The sequence below is a fragment of the Cotesia typhae genome, unplaced genomic scaffold (assembly GCF_013202065.1).
Source record: "Cotesia typhae breed Kobodo isofemale line unplaced genomic scaffold, CoteBio_Ctyphae contig_65, whole genome shotgun sequence".
NCBI classification, from domain to species: Eukaryota; Metazoa; Arthropoda; class Insecta; order Hymenoptera; family Braconidae; genus Cotesia; species Cotesia typhae.
The window spans coordinates 2007285-2025480 of NW_027423762.1; the positions used below are offsets into that span (position 1 = coordinate 2007285).

General features: G+C 29.7%; 3 protein-coding genes across 3 annotated transcripts in view; 2 read left to right on the forward strand and 1 right to left on the reverse strand.

Moving 5' to 3' along the window:
* LOC141532577 (midasin) overlaps positions 1-9850 on the forward strand; it is a 74067-nt gene extending 64217 nt beyond the window's left edge. Inside the window, 4 exon segments of the mRNA XM_074250986.1 lie at positions 370-3359; positions 3362-7548; positions 7550-9541; positions 9635-9850. Of these exon segments, the coding sequence (XP_074107087.1) occupies positions 370-3359; positions 3362-7548; positions 7550-9541; positions 9635-9826 (9361 nt within the window). The 3' untranslated portion in view covers positions 9827-9850.
* A 2394-nt stretch (positions 9851-12244) lies between these two features.
* LOC141532676 (uncharacterized protein C18orf63-like) lies at positions 12245-15945 on the forward strand. The gene is made up of 5 exons (XM_074251123.1): positions 12245-12378; positions 12503-12644; positions 12739-13097; positions 13182-13278; positions 15127-15945. The coding sequence occupies exons 1-5, from the start codon at positions 12245-12247 to the stop codon at positions 15943-15945; spliced, it is 1551 nt and encodes a 516-aa protein (XP_074107224.1).
* Positions 15946-16039: 94 nt separating this feature from the next.
* On the reverse strand, positions 16040-18132 carry LOC141532560 (uncharacterized). Its single transcript, XM_074250955.1, has 4 exons — positions 17986-18132; positions 17231-17616; positions 16867-17140; positions 16040-16348 (listed from the first exon to the last, which is right to left on the reverse strand). The coding sequence occupies exons 2-4, from the start codon at positions 17611-17613 to the stop codon at positions 16226-16228; spliced, it is 780 nt and encodes a 259-aa protein (XP_074107056.1). The 5' UTR covers positions 17614-17616; positions 17986-18132; the 3' UTR covers positions 16040-16225.
* Positions 18133-18196: the final 64 nt, after the last annotated feature.

An 18196-nucleotide genomic window follows, 5' to 3' on the forward strand; every position in this document is an offset into this window, starting at 1 on the left:
TTAAATACAGCCAGATTTATATACATAGTTATTTAGATTAAATAAAATTATAATTGAACTGTTATTTAAATTATATCATTTAAGTTTTTCTATAATCATTGAAATTTTTTTCATTCAATTTTTAAAAGCTTAAAGTAGTTTTTTTCCATTTTATATTTTTATTTATTTTGCTGTAAATTTCTAATATAAACCTTATCTTTTATAGTCAATATAAAAAATATTTACGCCATAAAAGTAAAAATAAAAAAAGTATTTTAATATCGGATTATGTTCGTGTTAGAAAAATTTAACGATATATTTTATAATTGTTTATTTATTATTTACTGTAGATATTTTATTAATCATAAATCCGTATTTGATATTTTACAGAGCAATGAGAAACAGAGGTGTTGAAATATTTTTGCTTGGCCACAAAGAATGTCAAAGTGAAAATGAGCTTGATACAAAATCATTGATGTTCGACTTGGGTTTGACACAAAATAATCATCAAAAAGCGATGTTAAACATTCACCGTGAGATATTGAGTCAAAAGCTTTTAACAGATAAACTCAGCACTATTCAACTACTGCACTCGGCCTTCCTGATTACTCAGCAAATATCAAGAGGATTTTCTGTGAAAAAAGCATTCACAACCGCCTGTGTAGACGTTTACATAAAATCACGATACATTCAAAATTCCAATATCAAACATCATGTATTATCGATTATAAATAATATTATTGGTCAGTACAATATTACAGATAATGTTCCACCTACTATTGATCTACGTGCTATTACGTGGAATGTACGCGATCTTCAAGATAACGTTCGATTGACAATAATAAATCAGCAAGCTACGTTGTTATTGTCGCTGATTAATAAATATTGCCAAGACGCATCATTGAGTACCTCAACTACGGAATTCCTTAATAAATATCTCAATCCAGATGGAAATAAAAATCTTCTTGTCATCGATATCAAGAAAATAATTCCTTATTTACTTCTAACATTCTTTGAAAAATCTTCAACTAAAGATTTTACATTGAGAAGCTCATGGTTACTAGAGCAGTTGCGTAATTTACATTCAGACGATTTGATCCTATCTATAGAATATAAAATAAAAGAAATGACAGAAGAAATTCAACAAACACAAATTGAAACAAATCTAGAGAGCTCTTTACCTTGGTATCAATGCATATCCGATAACTCTATAAAATCTAATCAAAATAATGCACATTTATTATCATTAAGACTTTATTTGAAGAGTATGGATATAAAATATCCCCAAACATTATCTGTAGTTGTCAACAAGAACATTATTACGTTAGAAAAATACTCTGACAGAGTATGTTCAGACGATGAGCAGTGTAGCAGTGTAGCACCAATTGCTACGTTTTTTGTACCTTTTCTTACTTTGGTAAACCGTTGGATCAATATTTATTTTAAAGATTTATGTGATTGCAGTAATAATGATAAGTACATTGAATTGAGACAAGATCTTCAATGGTTCCGGCGTTTTTACGAGCAAGGCCAATTAACGTTCATAAATAAATTGCGGCGAGAAAATGAAAAAATAGAAAGTGATCATACAGAAATGTTATTAAAAGTTCATTATCGTTGGCTAAGAAAATTACTTACCAGAACATTTGAAGAATGTGATGATTTAGTAAACAATGAAAATGAACATACTATTGAATCGCTAAAAGAATTTATGTCTGAATTTGATAATTATCTACGTGATCAACAGTCATTTAAAAAATTAACTAAAAAAGTTAAAGAGCAACTTAATATTCTTCATCCTTTTACATCCGAAGCAATGATTAAATACTACAAAGAAATTGTTTCAAATTCTGAAGATCGTTTCTTGCCTAGAAATACAGAATTTAGTTATCAGTTAAATTTAGTGTTTCGTCAATTAGAAGAAATTAAGAACATCAGATTTGAATTGACAAAACTCTGGGAAAATATCTTCAATGATGAATTTAATGAAGAAACGGCAAAAGATGTTATGACTAAAATTGAATTGTTATTAGAAGAATATCAGTTATTGAGTAGCTTCAAGATAAAAGAATTCACTGAAAAAATGTTATCAACTCATTCAAAGAAAAATTTAATTGAGATGTCAGCGAATGTCCAATTATGGCCCGTTTATGAACATACGTTTATTATTTTTGCACATAAATTACACTGTCAATTCAATGAAGCGTTTAACGGTAGTATTACTATTAATGATTCATTAATAAATAAATTTAACCACCTTTCTTGCGTGCCAGTGAACTTAATAGCCGTGTTATCGACTCTCATAAATAAAAGTGGTGAACGTGAGAACTGCGAACGATTATTGCCGGAATTATTCAGATACCTCACTCAGTATAAGGGTCGAGATACTTACAACCATTCCAAGTTCATTAATTACTTAATGAGCGGATTTGACGAGGATTTAAATTCTGGAGAATACATTGAATCAAACGATAAATTTAATTACTGTGACAATGATCCAGTGTTAATAAATACTTTATTGGATTTACTTTTATCAAAAGATAGCAAAGAAAATTCGATTGTATCGACGGCCCCAATAGGATTTTATAATACACACATTCAACAGATAAGTACAATAAATAGTATGCTGTGGCGTAATAGTATATCTTTTAATTCCGATCAATACAATTTAATATTAAACGATTACAAAGCGTTTAAATGTTATACTGATATTTATCTCGCAGTTATTGATAAAGTTGAAAAAACTTATGATGTATCTAAATTGATAACATATGATGATAAACATAATTCTCAGGGAAATTGTGAAAATATATATGAAATTTGTTATAAAACTCCTATTGAGAAAATAAAATCAATCAAAAGTAATTGGGATAATGAATGTAATTACAAGACAGAAGCTTTTGATAGAGGAATGGGATGGGTATACTTAGGATTCCATCAATATTTCCTCTTCAGTCACTTAGGTTTTATTGATCCAGTATTGAAAACTGAATTAAAGCTTAAATATATAAACGATGACATTGAAGATCTTGAGAATTTAATATACGCAAATACATTAGATTCTTATATACTTGATGATGAAGGTTGGATGGGACATGGAGGCGAATCATCTCGTGTTGACAGTGCAAAAAAATGTCTTGATATTTTATATGACGTTCAAGGTGAATTAGCTAAATCAACAGGTTATCGATCATCGGATGTACGCTTTGTTGATTTATCCAGAAAAATGTCTCGTTTCAGAGATGACATTGGTACAGCCAAAAATATTATCACAAGTTGTGAAAATTTATGTAATATAATAGTAAACAGTATGATGGCTAATGGATATTTAAGTAAATCAAATGAATTTGAATTGACGACAGCCGTAAATGTATTAATAAACCAAAAAATACATGGCAAAGATTTTATGAGTCTTTAGAAAAAGAATTTTTGCCATATTATCGCGAATTAGTGTCACCTATTATCAACGGATTGAATAAAATTATTCATGGCGGTAATATTTTAATCAAAGAAGCTAATCGCTTAATTTTACGAGAAAAAACTAGCATTGGTGTCGCTACAAAAAAATTATCAGCTCAAAATTTATTGTACAACTTGGTAAGATTTCCTACTATTGGTACCGATCAAGAAAATTTATTAAACTTAATAGATTTCCATACATCTCAAAACAGCAAAGAATTTATAATGAGATACGTCGGCAAAGCGGATAAATCAAAATCATACTTAGAAGTTTTTCGTGTATTGAAAAGCAGTCTATCAGAGCTTTACAATCATATAACACTAACGAAACAGCTGACAAAGCCTTTGTGGAGTAAACTTAATGAGTTGCTTTCGCAAATTTGGTTAGTATGGAAAAAGCAACAAATGGAATTAGAGAAAGCAGAGGCAGAATCTCAAAGCTTATACAAAGGAAGCGTCAGTATACATTGTCAAACATTAAGTGACGAAGAGGAAATAAATCAACAGTTGCGACAATTGTTTCCTATTACTCAAGAGTTTGATGACATTCAGGAAGTAAAGACGCTTGAGGCTCAAACTAATTGTAAAGACTCTTCTAAATCTGTTGATTCATTTGTCAATGTAATAACAGATGATGACTTGGAAGAAGTATATAAAATTCACTCTCTAATTGTTATGTCGTATGCTTCTGCTTCGTGGTTGAAACATTCAGATTTTATCAAATTACCGAGCCGTAATTATATCGATCCATTAATCCAAAGATATCATACATTTGGATTACTTCGTCCTGAAGTAGAACAATCTTTTTCAGCAGATTTGTCTACGAAATTACACACTAGCTTTAATGTACTAGCATCATTTGCAGTGTCCACTAGTCTAGGAGAAAATTATCACGTTAATGAAAATGATGAAAAAAACAAAAGTTACGACTTTTACAAGAGTAGCAATATTGAACAGGTCAAAAAGTGTGTACCAATTCTTGAAGGTTTGACAGAAATCGTTGAAGCTTATCTCGTTGAATGGCCTGGACAACCAACTTTAGAGTCAATTCAAATGATAATTACAAGAATCAATAACTTCCCGATTACATCATCTGTATCAAGATTTTTGATGGGACTTGAAATTCTTCTGAGTAAAACACGCGAGTGGAAAGAAATGTCTGCTCGTAAAGGTGATCGATTAGCTGAATATACATTGTCATTGGAGCAACAAATAAAAGATTGGCGACGTCTTGAACTTAGCTGCTGGAAAGATTGCTTAAACTCGACGTTTAAAAGATTACAAGCTAAAGCGTCTAAATGGTGGTTCTTCCTTTACTCTATTGTAGAATCGTACGTCAATAAAACGTCGTTGAAAGCGGAAATCCTCGAAGAAGTCAAAGAAAAATCGGGTGATGATGATAATGATAATGAGATTGTAACTGCTAAAAAGTTGATTAAATTATTAGAAATTTTTATGAATCAATCTTCGCTCGTTGAATTCCAAGCTCGGCTTGATTTATTGTTAACATTTCATTCTCATGTATTTCATTTAGATCAAAGTGAAGAGAGAAGTGAGTTATTAGCTATCTTCTGGAATAAATATAATTATTATCACAGATTTTCAGATGATGTGAGCAAAAAAATAGACCAATTAAAGGCAACCGTTGGCAAAGATGTAAAAGATCAAGTAACTATTGCTAATCGGACTAAAATCGATCGTTGGACTGTAGAAGAGTTAGTGAAAAAAGTTCATAAAAAATTACTTGATTGCATTAAAAAATACGAAACCGGATTGAAGGAAAGTGTTGGAACATGTTTAGCAATTAGATCGTCAAATTACTCGTCTGAAGCCGATAAAGGTGAGTGGGATCGTTCAAAAATACGTGACTACTCAATCAACCCCGAAGACTTTATAGTATCTGAAAATAATATTAATGAAAAATATTCACTGCCATCTAAAGGCTTACGGGCAGACACAATTAAGCACTTCAATGAAGTTAAAGAACGCTGCCGAAGAACGATTTTATTATCAATTTATCCTGGATTACGTGTTGAACTCGAAGAGCATATCAAAGCTCTTATCGGTAATGCGATTAGATTAAAAAACATGGAAGTGAATCGTGAATTGCCAAAAGAAAAACAAAAATCTCACGCAAAGAGTATCCTTCAGACTAAGAAATTAGAACTTAAACTTTACTTTGATACTCTTAAAAGCTTTGGACTGTCTGACAATAAAGGTAATAGTGATTGGAAAAATAAACCTCATGAAGTTTTAGATATGACTGTTCCACCGCTAGATATACAAAGTACTCTTGAGAGATTTGAAAGTTCCATCGAATCTGATAAACAAATGTTGGCTCATTGGAATGGCAGTGAGAACTATTATTACAAGTCGTGTATTAAATTGAATGCATTGATAAGCACACTTACTAAAATTCAAACAGATTTAGGTCCAGGGAATATGGAACGATGCAAAGGATATTCAATTGATATCATAACTAAAGCGCACAAACAGAAAAGAATTCTCAGTAAATCGATAAATGTTTATGCGACATTGAGGCAGCAAGTGTCTAATTTAAGAAATGTTAATACTGGTAATGAAAATTCAAGTCTTCCGAATCACCAAGATATAGCTGAGTGTTCCACAGAATTAAATGAGTTATTAGCGAGCTTATTAATTGGACTGGAACAGATTGAGCTATATATCCAAGCTTGCCCTCGAGATCTTGTAACAGATGATCGGGTAATTACCTTAGAATCTTCCGATCTTCCGCTAATTAATGCGACGAAAGGCGATCAAACTTGGGAATCTGCGAACATTTTAATTAGAGACGCTATTAAATCTATTGGCAATCTATCTACAGTTCACAATAAAATGTTCTCAAGTACGCCTGCGGTTACTCTGATAAGAACTCATGGTCATTTTGATTCGTTGAAAAACAGTTGTAAAAGTGTCGAAAAAATTAATGAAGTTATTATATCACTTGGAAATATGTTTGGTAATGAACAAATTAAGTATCATCCGCTTTTAGGGACTATTGAGTTTCTCACAAAGAAATCTAAACGGTGGATTAATAAATTTAATGAAATAAAAACATTTGCCAGTGAACTAACGATTAAAAATGACTCAGTCATCCAAGATGTAAAGACTAAAATAAAGTATCTTGTTGCAATTATTTTGCACGTGGTAAAAAAGAATGAAGAAGCATCGCAAAGTGATTCATCATCTAATGAGTTAACTCACCTAGATAAAAAGAACATTGATAATGAAAACGAAAAAGAAGAAGAAGAAGAACAGTCACTTTTAGAAAATAACGGATTCCGTGAACAATTGATAGAGTCTCTTGAAAAGGATATTAAAAGTTTAGAAATTGAAAAAGTTAATAAAGAGCTTGAAAATATTATTGTCGTAGCCCAAGAATTAAATCCAGAATATATTTCATATTATAATTTATTGCTGTTAATATGTTTGCCATTATTAAATCAATATATATTGTTTACACATTTTTATTTGACGGAACAAGTTGCAGCTTTTCGAGTTACCTGCAAACTTTTATACTTGCAGTTGAATGTATTTTTAGATTTAGCAACAAATGGATTCTGTATGCCTAAAGATTTGGATTTAGAAAATGAAGCTGATGCAAATGGTGCTGACGAGGGCCAATGTAAAGATGGCATGGGATTGGGTGACGGTGAGGGTAAAAAAGATATTTCTGATAAAATAGAATCAGAAGATCAGTTAGAAGAAGCAAGACCAGCTGGTGAAGAGAAGAATGAAGAAGACAAAGACTGTAAGGAAGAAGAGAACGGCATTGATATGAGTGAAAATTTCGATGGTAAATTGCAGGATTTGGATAAAAATGAAAACGATGAAGAAGATGATGGTGAAGAAAATGATGGCAATGATTTAGATAAAGAAATGGGTGAAACTGAAACAGGAGCTGATCAAATGACTGAAGATATTTGGGGTGATGATACTGATGAGTCAGATACTGAAGAGCAGACTGAAGATACTAATGAACAGGGAAAAGGAGAACAAACTGATGAAAAAGAGTTTGGTGCACGAGATGATACTAAGCATCAAGGAGAAAATAAATTAGACAAGAATGGCGAAGAAGATAAAGAAGAAAAAAGATAAACCTGAAATAAACGAGATGAATGAACCTGATATTAATGATGATCAAATAGATCCATATCATGGGAAAGATAATCCTCAACCTGAACCAGAGCCAATGGATCTGCCCGATGATTTAAATTTAGATGGTGAAGATGAGGATAAAGAAGATAATACTGAAGGTGAAGAAAATCCATTTGATATTGACGCGATGAAAGAAAGTATACCGCCTGAAAATGAAGATACTGATGCTGCTGATCAAGAGAAAAAAACTGACGCTGATGAAAATCAGGGTGATGATAGTAGTGATGAAGAAGGAGGTCCAACGGTTGAGGATACTAAGATGAAAGATTTGGATGGTGCTGATCCTGAAGAACCCGAAAATTCTGATCAACAAGTTCCTGATAAAGGAGACGAAAAAATGGAAAATGATAATCCGGACAAAGAGACTGAAGAAGAAAAAGGCGAAAGAGCTGTACCTAGTACAGATGATGGCAGTAAAGAAACTGACACCGCTGATCAGCTTGAAAATAAAGTTGAAGGTTCGCGTGATAAAGCTGCTAATGATCAAAATTCGGAGAGTCAAAAAGATACAGCACCTATGGAAGAAAACAGTCAAGATGATGGTAATGACAAAGGAACTGGTCAAGCGCAATCTAATCAACAAAATGAAGGACACTTTGGTAGTATTGCTGAGAAGAATACACCTGTTCAAAAACGGCAAGAAGAACAAAATCTTAGAGAAAAAAGAAAGAATCCCGGGGAAAGTGATGAAAATCGCGCTTTAATTGATAAGGCACAGCCCAATAAGAAGAAACAAAGAATTATTAATACTCGAGAGGAATTGGGAAATGAAAATGATGATGCTGAAGGTGCAGAAAATGAAGATAACGGTGATATAGATATGTGTCAACACGTGAAAAATACTGAAAAATTCGATGACTATGCAACAGATGCCGCTACTGAAGAACAAGCGAAGAAGCAAACAATTGTAGATGAAGAAGAAGAACCAGATGCGCGTAAAGAAGAATCGATGGATGTTGATATACAAGAAGATAAGGAAGAAACAGTTGAAGAAGATGTTAAAAAAATTGACGCTGAACCTAGTTCAAAGACTGACAAAGAAAAAAATAAATCTAATTCGAAGAATAATAGAGAAGATATCTCTAATGTCGAAAGTAAGCTGGATGTTGAAGGTGATATTGTGCCCACAATTACAGTACCAAAAGCAATAGAATCAGCTTTCTACACAAATCTTAAAGAAGATAATTTTATTGATTTAACGCAAGAAGAAGATTTTAAACAGAAAAAGACTATTAAACGTTGGATTCATAAACCATCTTCTGAGGAAGCATTAGCGACGTGGAATAGTGTAAGTTCACGAACAGAAACAGCAGCCAGAGATTTATCTGAAAAATTGCGGTTGGTCCTTGAACCTACTCAAGCAACTAGATTGAAGGGCGATTACCGAACTGGCAAGAGGATAAATATGCGTAAAATAATTCCTTATATTGCGAGTCAATTTAGAAAAGACAAGATTTGGTTAAGACGGACGAAACCATCAAAGAGGAATTATCAAATTGTAATGGCATTGGATGACAGCAGTAGTATGAAAGACAATTTGTCGCATGAATTAACCTTCGAATCTCTCTCATTGATCAGCAAAGCTATGGAGTATCTAGAAGTTGGAGATCTTGGTGTTATTAGCTTTGGAGAAAAAGTTGAAGTTCTTCATGCATTAGGTAAACCGTTTAATCAAGAAAGTGGATCGAGGCTCATTGAAGAAATGAGCTTTGAGCAAAAGAAAACTAATATTGGTGAAATGATCAATGCTACGGTTGATATGTTTGAAGAACAAGGGGGGTCTACTGATAGCGCTAAGCTTCTTATCATACTGTCGGATGGACGTATTAATGAAAGTGAAGAAAAACTTAATCTTGCTGTCAGGAGAGCTCAACTCGCTAATATCTTCATAGTTTACATAATTATTGAAACACCGGAAAAGAAAGTAAGATTTATTAATTAATTTTATCAATTTAATTAAGTAAATAATATTTTTTTTTTATTAATAATATTAATAATATTATTGTTTATTTTTTAGCATTCAGTCTTGGACATCACCAAAGTTATAAAGTTAGAAGATGGAGTAACTTATAAATTATGTTCTTACATGGACAGTTTTCCATTTAAATTTTACATGGTACTTCGGAATATTAGTTCTCTGCCAGGAATTTTGAGTGATGCTTTGAGACAATGGTGTTATGTCGTGACTCACAACGACCGCTTTTGTTAAATAAAATTTTTTTTTTAAATACATTTTGTTTTCTCTACCCTCTACATTTTCTCTACCTCTACCCTCCATACATTGTATGTAAAATTGTAAAAATAAATTCTTTATAAAAAAAAAAAAAAAAAAATGCCATTCGGTCTCACCCAAAATAGAAGATAGATTTAATTTGATATAAAATTATCTTTATTTTCGCTACTATAATTTGTTGAAAACCAAATTTTTAAATTAACTAGAATTAACTAGAATTAATTAGAATTAAGAAGTTTTGCGAACATTTTTTTGATGTATTTACTATTTGGATAATTATTTTAGATTAGTTTGAAGATGAGCGAAATTAAAAAATCAAAAAGTTAAAATACTACCCTACAGTCCTAATTACTACTCAAAATATTAAAAGTTAACAATAATTTGGACATATTTTATAATTTATTATTTATTATTACTATAGCGTTATCGAAGGCGGAATAAATTCAATTAGCTTCACCAAAAAATCTATTAATATATTCGGGACGAAACTATAAAGTTATCTTCATTCACTATTATAATATTTGGATGAGTTAAATTCCACGATCACTTGTGACAACTTCAGAATTACAGATGGGAGGACTGAAAATATAATAAAACCATCGTTCACCAGACTAATAAAGCATCTTCACTTGAAAATTTAAATCTTGATGGACATTCAATTGAATGATATTAGTGTTATTTTGAAGAATATTAAATTCTTTAAAAAAAAACAATATATAACTAATCAAAGTTTCAATAACAACAGCTGGAACTTTCGCTGGCTTTACAGTTCTCTAGTGGTAAAGAGTTACTGGTTCAAGATTTTCATACCGATGTCAATGTTGAGGATGGAACCCAGCCATTTCATGGACCTTGTTTACTTGCGAATACTGAAATTATAAGTATTTTGGTTAGAGCTAGCGCAAGAATTGATTATAAGATGCAAAAAGATATTTTATCGAAATATTTTAAAGATATAGAGAATGATACAAAGATTTTGGTGAAGAAATTACCTTATTAATTTTTTCTATTGTCATTTTACATAAGTACCGATAAAAAATGATCTGAAATTTTAAAGTGGTTTGAACTTAATGTTTAAATAAAAATTTTAGAAATAAAATATTATTAGTTAAATTATAATTAATAAAAAATTGTAGAAAATGCGTTTTAGAGTTTTATTGTGAAGTTACTAGAAACTCAAATAAAATGCCGATTTTTATAGTAAATAAAGAATGCTTCAAGTAACATTTTTTACTTTTTATTATGCAATAATTTTTTAATTTTTAATTACAGTTTCAAGTTGACCACACGAAAACTCAAAAAATTTAGCTTTATGAAATTTACTACCACTTTAGATACCGGATGGTCTTTTTTGAATTTAGTGCGTAAATCTAAAAAAAAAAATTATTGGTTAAAGTTTATGTATTTTTTTAATAAAGCACGAATCAGAATAAAATACTTTTTTAAATGAGAGTGAATGTAGCTGATATTTGTTATTTTTGGAATGTCAGAAAAAAAGAAAAATTTCAACAGATTAAAAACAAAAATCAATAATTATCCGTAACTCCTATTCTTTCCCGTTTCACAGCATTATTTTCAAATTCGAAAATAATGCTGTGAAGCGGGAAAAAATGGGAGTTACGGATAATAATTACGTGAAGCGTTCCAACATTCACGTGACAGGATATTTTGGTGAGAAAGGATTGAGAAAGGATTAAGAAGAGGAACTTCTTAATGTGAGTGTATTGAATATGCGAGAAAAAATTCAAATAGCTCGGACTGGGATTCGAACCCAGAACCTTCCGATGACATGTCGGCTACTCTACCATTTGAGCTATCCGGTTATTTATTGTTAACTCGGCGAACATGTTCGCCGGACTTGTGGTGAATCAATATGTGAATTAAAAAAAAATTTTTTTTCAATGATTTAATTTATTTATTTACTTACAGTTAAAAATTTATCTAACTCAGCTACATTCACACTTTTTTTTATTGGCTAATAGGAGTCTAACTGTATCAACCAATTAAATCTATCCGTTAATGGAAATTTGGAACAGTAATGACACTGAAGTTGGCAGACATTAAAAATTATTTAAAAATTTTATAACAATGCAATTATTATAAAAAAATTTTAATTAAAAAATTTTACACGTGACAATTAATAAAAATTACAAGTGAAAATTTTTAGAAGCATTTTTTCATTGTAATTGATTTGTTATTAAAATTTTTAAAATAAACAGCTGACGGCTAACTTCAGCATTATCATCAGTAAGTCATTTGTAGCGGCGCCACTCTCGAAACGGATCCGGCTTTTTTTCCCATCATGTTATTCAAATTTACATTAATTAATTCAGTTAACTAATAACTGATAACAATACTTTCTTATTGACTAGTAAAATTAATTAATAAAAAAAAATGGATGAAAACGAATTCGTAATTCCGATAATAGCTAGAAAATCATTATGTTGTATCGTATGCACCGTTGATTGCGATGACATAAAATTTTCATCAGCTAAATCATCATGGCACTGGCAAAAATTAAAATGCAGGTATTGATATGTTAATATAATTTGTATTGGCACTTAAAAATTTATTTAAGTAATTATAGTTTTATTTTAGATTTAAAATATGTTAATTTCATAAAAATTTAAATTACCCGATTATATTTTACAGATTGCTTATATACTTGCTGAGAGATAATTTCACAGTTGGATCTCCGATTCCCCGAAACAATACTTCTTTTTATATTATTGTAACAAATGACTTCTACAAAAGTGACACGTTAACCGATATTATTACAAAATTACATCTTCATGTAAATTATACTTATAATATAATTCCAATGATTAGTTTATTAGCGATGGTTAAATAAATTGAAAATTGAAGAAATTAATAAAATATTTTTACAGGCATCGGAACCACAACCAGTAACAGCTCGAGCATACATCACCTGCATTAGATATACAATCGATTTTTATTTATCACCAGAGTGGAATAAAGTAGCCACACTTTATTTTCAAGGAGACGATTTCTGGATTAAAACTGAGCGTTCTACAGCTGTACAGGCTGTTATTAATTTAATCACCCCTGAAGGATCAGACATTGATAAAATTGCAATCATATTAACTCCTGTGAAAGCAAAGCTGTCCTCATTAAGACTTAATGATTTCTGTATTCCGCATTCAGTCATATCAGATTTTTTAGTTGACCCAAGTGGAGTAATTGATGTGAGTCTTTTTGGTAATGAACGAGTTTCTGTTTTACCAAGGTATTTTATTAAAGCAATCCAAAATCGTAAATAAGACTAATGCAATAACTAATAAAAAATAATTAAATTATTATTTTATTGTAGTTTGAAACTTGGAAAAGTTTTAAGAATAATGAAAAATATTCCATCGACATGTCCGTACCAGAATTGGACAGAAATGAGACGTTTTTGGAAAAATATGGTAAGTTTATTTGATATTTACTTCAACTATAATTAAACTATTATGAAGATCTTCAGGTTTTGTAAATGAATAATGTAGGGAGTGCGAATCAGATAAAAATACCAAAGCAATTGCTATAATTGTTATATAATATATGATAATAATTATTATAATTATTATTTTTTCTTTTTTATTTCTATCAATTACTTTTATTTTTTTTTTTTTTTTGGTTTCAATTGCTAGCACATCAATGGTCTATTCATCTAGCAATCTATCTATCAAATTAATGTACTATTTATAAGTCATCTTGTTATACATTGCAAATTTTTTTATATCGCGTGCTCCAACTAACCTAAAAATCTTCATAACATTTAGATCTGTAAGAAAATTGAATAAAAAAAATATTTTTGTATCCGCCCTTTTACCTCTAAGACAAAAAAATTCTAAAGCCAAAATAACGTATCATTTTTTTTTAATAATAATTAATTATTAGCTTTAAAAAAGAAAGAAAAGTTATAACACTGGTAAAAATAATGACTCTTCTACTCATTTTATTTGAAGAGAATATGTATTTGATTAAAGAAGAAACTAAAATATCAATTTAGCTAGGCACTACTCCGATGCCGCCTCTATTATCATTATATTTTGCTTCTGAAAGTAAAATATAATAAATATATATTGCTTGTAAATCTAAACATTAAAAAAATACTTTAATCTGATATGATTTTGTAATTTGTTCAATTAAATATAATTCATTACACTTTATCAGTGGAGAGATGATTATTGGGTCAATAGAAATGAAAATTTTGTAATTGAGTCAAATAAGTTTTTCATCAAATAGAATGTTACTGTTATTTTGGTTTTTTTTAAATTTAAATCTATATTTTTTTTTTTTTTTTTTTAAATAAATTGAGTTGAAAAGTCATTATTTTTACCGGTGTTATAACTTTTTTTTTTTACAGCTAATAATTAATTATGAATAACAAAAAAATGATACGCCCTTTTGGCTTTAAAATTTTTTTGTCTTAGAGCCAAAAGGGTGTATACAAAAAAAATTTTTTTATTCACTTTTCTTACAGATCTAAATGTTACAAACATTATTAAATTGGTTGGAGGAAAAAAATTTTTTTTATACGCCCTTTTGGCTCTGCAGAGCCAAAAAGGCTTAGATGTTGAGATGCACCCTTTTGATATTAGTAACGCGATATACTAATTACTGTAATTATTAACCCTGTTAATAGCTTAAGCTGTTGGGTTTGTTTAAATAAAAAAATAAATATATACGACGTTTCGTCGGTTTTATTCTGACATCCTCAGGTATCTGACAAACAGACAGACAATATAAAAATTAATATACAATAAATTATTTAACCAGCAAAAATACAAAAGCAATAAAATTCATACAATATAAAATAATTAAAGTACTAAAAAAGTCGGTCAAAACCTTGTCAACACTCTGATCATTAATTTGTAAAATTTATATATGAATCTGTTATCCCTGATTAAAAATATTGATTGAAAAGTATTCTAATTTCATCATTTTCAATCCTTTTCAATCAATATTTTTAACCAGGGATGTAACGATCAGAGTATAGACAAGGTTTTTACCGACTTTTTCTAGGTATTTTAATTATTTGATATTGTATTAATTTTATTACATTTGTATTTTTGTTGTTTATATAATTTATTGTATATTAATTTTCATATTGTCTGTCTGTTTGTCAGATACCTGAGGATGTCGGAATAAAACCGACAAAATGGCGTATATATCAAAATAAATAGTCGAAACTGATTACTTTGGTCTTTTCACCTGATTCGCACTTTCTACATAATTAAACTATGTTAATAATTATATTTTCTATAATTTAGTATGGATACAGATTACCAAAAACATCCGAAGGAATTTTGTTTTATGACATTAAGTTTCCATCTCTCACACCAAATGATCGATTTATTTATCCGGATATTTGTATAAGATCTGGTTTGCAACAGTTTTCTTATGGTGCAGGCGCTGAAGCAGTTGTAAAAAATTTCATGACAAATTTGACAACATCTATGCCAAAGATTTTCTTTGATAAGTTAATTGATCAAAATTCAATGCAGATCACTCATCAAGTCGATAAAACTACAACTGAAATGAAAACTCCAGAGAATCAGCAGGAACATTCCTATCTCGTGAAATCTAGTAAGCTTTCTGCTCCAACTTTATTGAAAGAGTGCAATTTAGCATTAACATCTGATACAAAATCAGCCTTAACAGAATTAAAAATCAATGAAGAAACTTCAGATGTGAAATATTCAGAACCAAAATCAGCTACAATTGCAAATAACAGACAATTAACCAATTCAATGTCTCCAACAAAAAGTCTTTTAAGAAAACCAGTCGACACGCGCCCGTTGAATTATGATAATTTAAAAAATATTGAGCAACTTAATCGGCCAATAATTCAAACTCAACGACCACAAATTAATATTTTTAAAAATGCTTCAAGATGTTTTACTGACGATTCTAAGGAAGCACGGATGAGACAAGCTGCTAGTGTTTTTTCATGTTTTAAACGTCCCCAGTATTTTGACAATAATACAAATACCGTTTCAGTAAATTCTACTGAAATAAACGAAAAGAAAAAGCTGACCATTACAAATGAAAAAAATATTGAACCACCGTTAAAATTGCAAAAAATCTAAATTACGTATATTATATAACAGTTTTATTATTAATTAGTTAATCTTGTTACAATTTAAAATTATAATAAGATCAATAGCAACAAATCTCCTGAACTTTAAATGTATTAGAATATTTTAACAGTTATTATGAATAATGTTATTTAATTAACATATAAACTTTCTATAACGATAATTATAAATTTCAACTATTCGTTTAACGAAACCCAAAATTTCAGATAAACTAGTTGAAAAAAAAAATCAAAGACTAAGTGTTAACCCTGTTTTAACAAAAGTAAAAAATTTAGTTTAAACGTTTGTTACATTCTTGAATAACAGATAATATAATATTACGATCAGTTTTTCTTTGTATTCCAATTTCTTTAAGATCATTATTAGTAAGTGTTAAGAACAAATCCACATCTACCTGGAAAATAAATCAAATTCCAATAATTAAAACAAAAAAGTTATAACTTCACCTACCACAAAATCGCGTTACAGATGCCATAAGGGCGTATCAGCCTATTATGAAAAATTTTTTTAATTAAATAAAGAAATTATCACAAATTTCAAATTCCAAAAAATTTTTATCAAAGTTAATTTCAAATTTGAAAAAAAAAATTGTTTTCATCATTTCTATGCATTTAAAGTAAAAATACGTTGTTTCCCGAAAAAAATTTTTTTTTTCGTCATTTCTACGTGTTTCAAGTAAAAATACGTTGTTTCCCAAAAAAAAAATTTTTTGGTATGCCTTTATGGCTCCCGGTAGGTACCCTCAGTGCCATAAGGGCGTACCCAAATTTTTTTTTTTCGCATTTCTGCCTGATTTAGGCATAACTACGTCGATTCCCGGAAATAATTTTTTTATGCGCCCTTATACCTTTTCAAGGGTATTTTTTTCGGGATACGCCCTTATGGCATCAGTAACGCGATATAAAAACTTACTTCTTGTTCAATAAACAGCAAAGCAAAATGACTAAGTCCAAAACGCCCAAGTAAATTCATTAATTTTTTTTCTCGTTGGTTAAATAGAGCAGATCTAGGCGGAGACTCAAATGAAGATGCAAGAAGAGTATCATCTAAGCCCAACGATGAATTATTCGGTGAATCAGACGGGAATGGAGATTTTACTGGACTGCATTGGACAGTGTCAAAGATGCCAGTATCTTCGTCAATTGACTCATTAATTGTTAACTTGGGCGGTCGCAGAATTTTGTACCTAAACGATTGATTTAATAAACTATAGTTACCAATTTACTGGTGAAACATTTAAACTCATACATTTAAGAATTACTTTTAAAAAACGTACCTATCTGATTGTTTTTCACGTTCAGGAGTAGATGTATTTGGGTCTGGATCGTCACTCGAATCCAATAAATTGTTACAGCTCATACTTATCTGATACTCATCTCTATCTTCCAGTATTAATGTTGATGATCTTTTGAATACTTTATTAGCACCAGACATTTTCCATGATGTATTCTTAGACTGATCTGGTGGTGATTTTAAAATATTTGATAACCTAAACTTTTCATCAAATATATCCATATTCGACACATTGTTCTGAATGTTCATCGTTGCTAACGTCATTTCACTACAAAGATTTTTGCTTGTATGAGATTGATCATGATGATTGTCGGGATCATAATGAAGTGGTCCTAATGAATGGCCGGTTGCTCGAGTCCATTCCATTATCTTAATAATAATTCACAAAAAACACTATATTAATTTTTAAAAATATGTTATGTAGTTTTCAATGGATTAATAAATTTAATTTAAATAAATGACATTAAAGTTAGCTGTCACTTGACAATTTTTTAATTTTATTTAACAAAAAAATTTGTTCTAAAAAATTATTTTAAAAAAATTGCATTTTTAATTTATTGAAATTTCTACAAGTCCATTTTTTTAATCATTTTTTTTTTGCTATAATTTATTTGTTAAAAAAAATTAAAACAAATGTGAAGTGACAGCTAAATTTAATATCATTTGAAATAAATAATAAATAATGTTAACAATGTTTATATCGTTCATTACTAATAAATTTCATTGTCAAATCATTACCTTGTTATCTTAGCTCGCTTCAATACAAGAAACTACAGCACTTATTGTATATTACTATTCTTCTATTTTCACTTATGAATAATAATTTCTGTTAACTATGCTTACTTTATGATAAATTATTAAGATTAATACTATTAAGTTATGATTTGTATTATAGAACATTGACAAGTATGCAGATGTACAAACATGGTATAAAGAATGAACAATGAAA

Excerpts from the sequence above, each read along its gene's own strand:
- LOC141532676 (XM_074251123.1), top strand. The coding sequence starts at position 12,245 with ATGGATGAAAACGAATTCGTAATTCCGATAATAGCTAGAAAATCATTA. Across the intron at positions 12,379-12,502 it reads TGGCAAAAATTAAAATGCAG|ATTGCTTATATACTTGCTGA; the intron begins GTATTGATATGT and ends TATATTTTACAG. Across the intron at positions 13,098-13,181 it reads CGAGTTTCTGTTTTACCAAG|TTTGAAACTTGGAAAAGTTT; the intron begins GTATTTTATTAA and ends ATTTTATTGTAG.
- LOC141532560 (XM_074250955.1), bottom strand. The coding sequence starts at position 17,613 with ATGGAATGGACTCGAGCAACCGGCCATTCATTAGGACCACTTCATTAT. Across the intron at positions 17,141-17,230 it reads CGTGAAAAACAATCAGATAG|GTACAAAATTCTGCGACCGC; the intron begins GTACGTTTTTTA and ends TCAATCGTTTAG. Across the intron at positions 16,349-16,866 it reads TGCTGTTTATTGAACAAGAA|GTAGATGTGGATTTGTTCTT; the intron begins GTAAGTTTTTAT and ends TTTATTTTCCAG.